General features: G+C 34.0%; 1 protein-coding gene and 1 long non-coding RNA gene across 2 annotated transcripts in view; one reads left to right on the top strand and one right to left on the bottom strand.

Annotated features, from left to right (window-relative positions):
* The window catches only part of LOC107836211 (uncharacterized), a 6,147-nt gene extending 3,666 nt beyond the window's left edge, over positions 1-2,481 (bottom strand). The window contains exon 1 of the long non-coding RNA XR_001662078.1: positions 2,414-2,481. This is a non-coding gene — a long non-coding RNA (uncharacterized LOC107836211). The remainder of the gene's footprint in view (positions 1-2,413) is intronic.
* LOC103137876 (mucin-5AC-like) overlaps positions 773-7,254 on the top strand; it is a 15,292-nt gene continuing 8,810 nt past the window's right edge. The window contains exons 1-8 of the mRNA XM_016671433.1: positions 773-968; positions 1,045-1,083; positions 2,233-2,307; positions 2,416-2,478; positions 2,597-2,659; positions 2,856-2,924; positions 3,722-3,781; positions 3,972-4,146. Of these exons, the coding sequence (XP_016526919.1) occupies positions 935-968; positions 1,045-1,083; positions 2,233-2,307; positions 2,416-2,478; positions 2,597-2,659; positions 2,856-2,924; positions 3,722-3,781; positions 3,972-4,146 (578 nt within the window). The 5' untranslated portion in view covers positions 773-934. The remainder of the gene's footprint in view (positions 969-1,044; positions 1,084-2,232; positions 2,308-2,415; positions 2,479-2,596; positions 2,660-2,855; positions 2,925-3,721; positions 3,782-3,971; positions 4,147-7,254) is intronic.

Raw genomic sequence — 7,254 nt, 5'->3', positions numbered from 1 at the left:
CCAAAAACTTAATGAGAAATTATAGCTAAATGTTTGATCTACAAAAATGAAAATTTTCATTTTATATTCATTCTATTTTTCATTTGAAGAGTCATGGAATTTAAAGGATCTTATCTTTATCACTTGTCATATTTTATAGCAGTCTACACAAAAGTCCAGATCGAAAACTGGCGATTCACCTTATCATTGCATGTATCTGACATTTCAGGTTTTTGGAAATGTTTGCTATTCATCAGTTATTCATAAAATATTTATATAAACATACTTTATAGGTGACAAAAAGGATGCTGTAGCTTCTGCAGCTATATAGAAATACTTAAAAAAACACTGCTTAGTTACAGTTTGTCATGACTGTTTGCTAAGATTTTAAGATGGTTAAAGAATTTGTTTAAACTGTCCTGTGGAAAGTGGATACACCTGTTAATGGAATCTTGAACTGCAGCTGCAGATTAGAAACAGTTTTGTCATTTGGGCAAGACGTTTCACAAACTTTCCTCTGGAATGTTGGCGTACCTGGTTTGACCACCATGCACTGGCAAAGTGTTAGAGTGTAGTAAATCTCTTAAGACTCTGCTGTGAGTTAATTAATCTGTTTCAAAGTGAGAATGAGGATACAAAACTGGTGCAGCCAGATTCACTGAATAAAAGGAGCTTTTGTTCTGGCGAACATCTCAACCTCTTTCCTGGGCCCATTTCAAGTCCCAGATACTTAGAATAAATTAATTTATGAGCCGCTTTAATTTGTTAAATGTGATTTTAAGTCATGATACTTTGATAACAGTAAAGATTTGTAAGCTGTAATATCATGATTTTTAGGAGGAAATCAGAAACCACATCTCTGTTAACAGTAGATTTATAATGCTCTGCAAAACAACATATCATTAAAATGGCTCTATTCTGAATGTATATTTCACAGAAAGCTGACACTTAGAGGATGGCACCTCACTTGTTCCTTCTCCTGTTAGCAGGTAATGGAAATGTTACAGTTCATATTTGTATATGCATATGTGGCTGAGCTACCCATTGATCACAGTTTTTCTACAGGTCTAATAGGAGCAGCAACAGCACAAGAAAATACAACAGGTAACACATTCAGATTCACTGCATTACTCAAATTTTGAAGTTTATTGTTGTGATTTCACAGTGTATCCTATCAGAATAACAACAATTTCTAACAATGCCAGGAAAATATAATGAAAATAACCAGATAGTTTTAATTTTTTAAAAACAAAAATCAACAAAGTTAGAACCAGTAACTTGGGAAAAGCTAATAATTGCTATTTTACAAATAAAAGTGGGGTAAAATCTTTTAACAGTGAGTAGGTTTTCCTCTAGCCTTCAATGTATTTTGAAGCATAATTACTGATCATAATTGGATATTATTTTAATAATCCCAAAGGTTTAAAAGTCATCTAAAACGTGCCCAATTGTATATCACTTCAGTCAGTGAGTAACATGACAGTACATAACATTTGCCACTAGAGGCCAGTCACAACCAGGAAAAGCATCACAGATAAAAATACCAATTTTTTATTGGTGCTAGATAATGATCATATTTGCTTTGAAAATTGACAAAATACAAACTAATAGCTACTACAAACTATGTTAAGATTTCTCCAAGTGTTTTCCACTATTCATAAAACAAGAGAAAACAACTTCACACCTTTTCTTCTTCTTGGGATATTGGAAGATCAGATTCAAATTCAGAGGCAAGATTACAGCCAATACCAGTAAACAAACATTTCACTGCAATCAATTTAATCTCTCTACAAGTGAATTTATCATTAACATTTAGTGCAACAACTTCAGATGCAGTGATTTCAGCTTCAGTCAGTGCAATGTCAGCCATCATTACAACCTCACTGTGAAGTAAAGCTTTAACATTTGCAGCCTGATAGCCAATTGTAGTACCATCTCCCACATTCAATGTAACGACATCCTAAACCTTTAAAATTTCACTGAAAATTTAACTTCAGAACATACAATTTCTATCTCAGTTTAGTAAACATGGCAAGTGTAGCAGGTAGCACAACCGATTTAACATTTAATGCATTTTTACAGGCTGACACTCATGTTTTAATAAATATATTTTTGTATTTCATCATTTATGTTTTTTTTTAATTTAAAATTAAAAACTTCATTTTTTTATAGCTATCACTTTTTTTATTTTGGGTAACCAGTAACCACAATAAATTTTGCCTGAAACAAAAAAAATGTTTTTCTTTAACTCAGCCAACCAAACAACTATGTCACCAGAGGCCATGAACTCAACACTAAATGGCACTGAGCTCACAACATTGGCATCAGGTAAGCTTCCTTTAGCAGAGCTAAAATGTTATGATGAGCTAAGTTCATATCCAAGAATATTCTATATTCTATATATGTTCAATAAAATTTCTTCATTCACTTCAACAGGCAATGGAACAGAGTCAACAACCAATGAAACCACAACACTAATGTCTGATCCAACATCTTCAGGTAGTTTTACTTCTACCACATTGAAACTGCAATGATGATCTGGTTGTTTGCTGTGCAACAAGTCTATTAGACCTTGTTAGATTAAATTTTAATTAAATCTCTGCATTCAAATTGACAGCCAATGGTACAGAGCCGGCAACCAGTGAAACCACAACACAATTGACTCAGCCAACAATCTCAGATAGTCCTACTTCTACTACAATGAAACTATAATGTTGATCTGATTGTTTGCAAAATATCAATCAATAATCTATGAAACCACAAAAACACAAGAAACTCAGACAACACTTTCAGGAAATTCTAGTGTATTTTATCTGATTATGCTCTGCAACAAACCCAACAGGCTTTTAATAAAATCTCAGCATTCGTTTCTGCAACTAATACCACAGAGTCACCAGCTACTGTAACTGCAACAACACAACAAGCAACTCAGCCAACAGGTTCAGGTATTCACACATCTACCATAATCAAACTTTTAACATGAGTTGATTGTGTGCCAATCAATTAAATATGTACCACTGTCAAAATCACATTGCATTTTCTCCTATTTTAATAATGTCCATCAAATCTTTCAATTAAGCTCTATTTTTCACTTCAGGTATACAGTCCCTTTTATTAATAAGATAGAAAAGGTTTCATGGGCCAGTATGTCTGTGCGGGAATTTTGTTGCTCAAGTAGTGGTGTGCTTAGGTTTAGTTCAGGGGTGTCAAACTCCAGTCCTCAAGGGCCACTGTCCTGCAGTTTTTAGATATGCCACAGGTACAAAACACTGGAATGAAATGGCTTAATTACCTCCTCCTTGTGTAGATACGTTCTCCAGAGCCTTGCTAATGACCTAATTATTCTAATCAAGTGTGGTGGAGCAGAGGCACACCTAAAAGTTGCAGGACACTGGTCCGTGAGGACTGGAGTTTGTCCCCTCTGGTTTAATTGGAAAAAAATAATTTAATTCTTGTACAATCCTCATAAAATTCAAAATCCTCCTGGTACTTTTCAAAGTAGTAGGTCTAACTGCTAAAGACAAAAAATGGGTATGTTAGAAGGATATTGATCCTAAAAATAATTTCTATTAGTTTATGCTAACTTGTTCTGTGTTTAACTCCCAAAATTATTTAAGACATGATGCTTTTGCAATATACTCCTTAAATTTGAAATAAATAAATAAATAAATAACGATCTGTATATGTCACTACATAAGCCATATTTAGACAAATATTATTTCCATGAATATTGTTCTTTTAGGTAATGTAACTTCAGAGGCAGTCATGAACATAACAACTACACCATCAATCACCACCATGCCAGCTAATCAAATATTTACTTTCATCAAGTTCTCACTGACTGTTCCAATAACTTTTCAAGTTATCCTAATTTTAGGGATTGCTTTTTTAGTTTAGCTGGTTGGTTAGATTTTTTGTAGTGAACTGATTTGTTTGTAATGTGTGATAACAAGTCAACACAATCTCATCCACTCTTAATGCAACCTCACCACCAGTAAGTCCAGCATCACCAGCAGCCAACATCACCTCACCTCCAATCACTGCAACTTCTGTGCCAGTCAGTGCAACATCACCAGCAGCCAACATCACCTCACCTCCAATCACTGCAACTTCTGTGCCAGTCAGTGGAACATCACCAGCAGCCAACATCACCTCACCTCCAGTCACTGCAACTTCTGAACCAATAAGTCCAACATCACCAGCAGCCAACATCACCTCACCTCCACTCACTGCAACTTCTGAACCAATAAGTCCAGCATCACCATCCAGTACATCTTCACCAACTGTTACCATGAGTTCAACAGTAAATATAACACTACCCATGCCCACATCACTACCAGGTAATTTTCTGTCAATAATTGATTTATATGTTGGATTTAAGAAGAGAAGTATGACAAACTTATGTGTGCCTGCTATCTCTCAAATTGCAAAACATAAATTTTTATCGTTCACATTGCTCCAAAACAACAGCAATCATGCCAATTCTTGCCATCACACCAGCACAATCAAAATTTAATGGCAATGATATCTTGAATGAATGTTTGTGATTGTATGAGTCTTCAGTGTCTTCAATTCACATTCTGAAGTAGATTATGTATTTTTTCTCTTCTACTTAGAAATTACAACCTACGGATGAATTGCTATATTATTCTCAGGGACAACCTGAACACAGTTCAATCAATCAATCAATCAATCAAATGTTATTTGTATGGCACATTTCAGCAGCAAAGCATTTCAAAGTGATTTACATCATAAACACAAAAACACAAAGTCATGCAACATAGAATCAACAATCAAAACATTACATTAAGTCAACTGCCATCATTACATTAATTGATTATGTTTCAAATACAACTCTAAACAGGTGGGTTTTTAGCTCAATAAACATTCTCCAAAAAAGATGTCCCCAACAGTTACAATGAGTTTACTAACTGTTAGTAAACTAGCACACAATGCCACTTATGATTTTCACTTAGAGTTTGATTAGACATGATGAAACTTAACCAAGTGTAAGTCAGTGTCTATTTATCTTAAAACTTTGCGTCTGAACCACTTTACACAATCTCAATATTATGTTTAAATTACTAAAATTAATTCAGTAGCAGTTTTCCCAACTCTACCACCAATCATAGCAATTACAAATAGTCTTTTGTATCATCAATGTGTTGAATATTTATGTATTGGGAAAAATACATAGTTTTAAGTAATAATTTTTAAATCTTTTTGTCCTGTTTAGTAACCTCACAGCAAACAGGTACAACCTCACCAACAGTCAGTGAAACGCCACCATCTACTCTGTCACCTGTCAGCCAAACCTCAGTACTTCCCACCGCAACTTCGCCACCTACAACGCCATCAACTAAACCAACAACTACTACAGCTACTACAACTCCTGCTACAACTACAACCACAACACCTGCACCACCACCTAGGCCAAAAGTTAAATTAGAATTTAAGGTGCAGCAAGAATTCAAACAGGAGTTGACAAACAAAGAATCAAAAGAGTTCAAAGATCTTGCAAAAAATGTGACTTCAGCAGTAAGTTTGTTTTTCGTTCAAAGTTGTTTGTCATATTTTATTGTAAGTTTTTAAAGACAAGCATCTAAAAGATTGCAACATTTGATAAATACTAGTATACTATGTTTGAAAAATAATATAACGAATATTTGAAATTAACTCATACTTTTAGACTGATGCTTGAAATAAACATGCTTACACAATCTATGATGTATATTTTTATCTAAAACTTTTGTTTATTGAGAAAATGTGTCTAACAAAAACATTTCTAAACTTTTTTTTAGATTACAATAAAAATGCATATGAGGAAAAAGTAAAATGGCTAGTGTTGTTATATTTATATAATGATACATTTATATAATGAAACACATTTCTGGTGTTTTTTCTTCTAAAACTCTTAACAGCTCAATGAAGTCTATTCCGATAAATTTGGATCTATTTTCAATCGAACTGAGATCATCGGATTCAGGTATAAACAAGACATTTCCATCCCTTTATTTTTCAAAAGCAGTACACTTGTTTTGTAATGCAGAAAACTATTCCTTTGTTTTCTGCATTATGAAATGCAGAAAACAAAAACAAACAAAAAATATATATATAAAATTTCTATTATTTGTGTTGCAGACGAGGATCAATTGTCGTCGACTCTGAGCTGATATTCAATAACATCAATAACATCACAGAAATACCAGAAGCCAATGTCATTGCTGAGTCTTTAAAGAATGCGAGCTCTACCCCAGGTTTCGGCCTTGCTGTCAACACGTCTACTATTGCTGCAGCTGGTAAGGTTTATTTACTTCCACTTAAAAATGTTGACTAGCATAAATTACCGGTATGACGGACACTGCTAGATCTATTCTTATTCTTATAAATCCTTTTGCAGTGTATGCAGGGTTGCCAAGACTCTTCCAGAAAGAGACTCAAACCTTCCATTTTTCTGCATCTAACTCTGCTCAGATGTATCTCACTTTTATTAAGTAAAACACTTCCACTCAAAGCAAGATATTTTTTTCAACACTGCTTTCTGTGATTGTGTAAACATAGTACTACTACTCAGATAATTTTCTCTAGGTTTCTGTTCACTCTACAGGTACTTTCAGTTTTCATGGTGCTGCATGAGTACTACAGAGTGATTTAAGTGCTCAGGGTACTCCAGAGTAGCTTTATAACATAGTTAGGATTTTTTGATTCAGACTTCCTCACTCTTGTTTTAAAACTGCTAGTCCTCTCTGATGTCTAAGGTTGGAGTTTATGTACTACCTAACCTGCAATCCAAAATCAACCCCTTGGTTTTTTGAATATTAGCCTCTTAGACCTGGAAGAGTCACTTTGGATAAATTGTAATATTTTATTGTAAATTATCCATGTTTGTGTTGGCACAATTATTAGTTAGCAGTGGTAGAGGACACCTAGCATACCTAGTATCAGGAAGTCTTCCAAACATAAAGAGCAAATAAACGTTCTCACCTTAGCAATTGTATCAATTTGTTAAAGTAAAACATCAGGCATTAATAATAAAGCTTGTTCAATTTACTGCAAAGTTTATTGGGTAAAGAATTTGATTTTTCACAATAAAAAAGTGCCAGAAATATCGCTCGTTTAAAACTTGTCACATTCACAGCCCAGTCTTACTCCAAGAAAACCAAGTGTGAGAACAAAGTTCAGAACAAATTCAAGAACTAATTCAAGAACAGACAATAACCAAAAGCAGAGTCACAGATTTATTTTTTCTTCTTTTAGTTGAAATTCCAACAACTA

Source organism: Poecilia formosa, unplaced genomic scaffold, assembly GCF_000485575.1.
Source record: "Poecilia formosa unplaced genomic scaffold, Poecilia_formosa-5.1.2 Scaffold44, whole genome shotgun sequence".
NCBI lineage: Eukaryota > Metazoa > Chordata > Actinopteri > Cyprinodontiformes > Poeciliidae > Poecilia > Poecilia formosa.
This window is presented reverse-complemented; position numbering and strand designations above follow the sequence as displayed.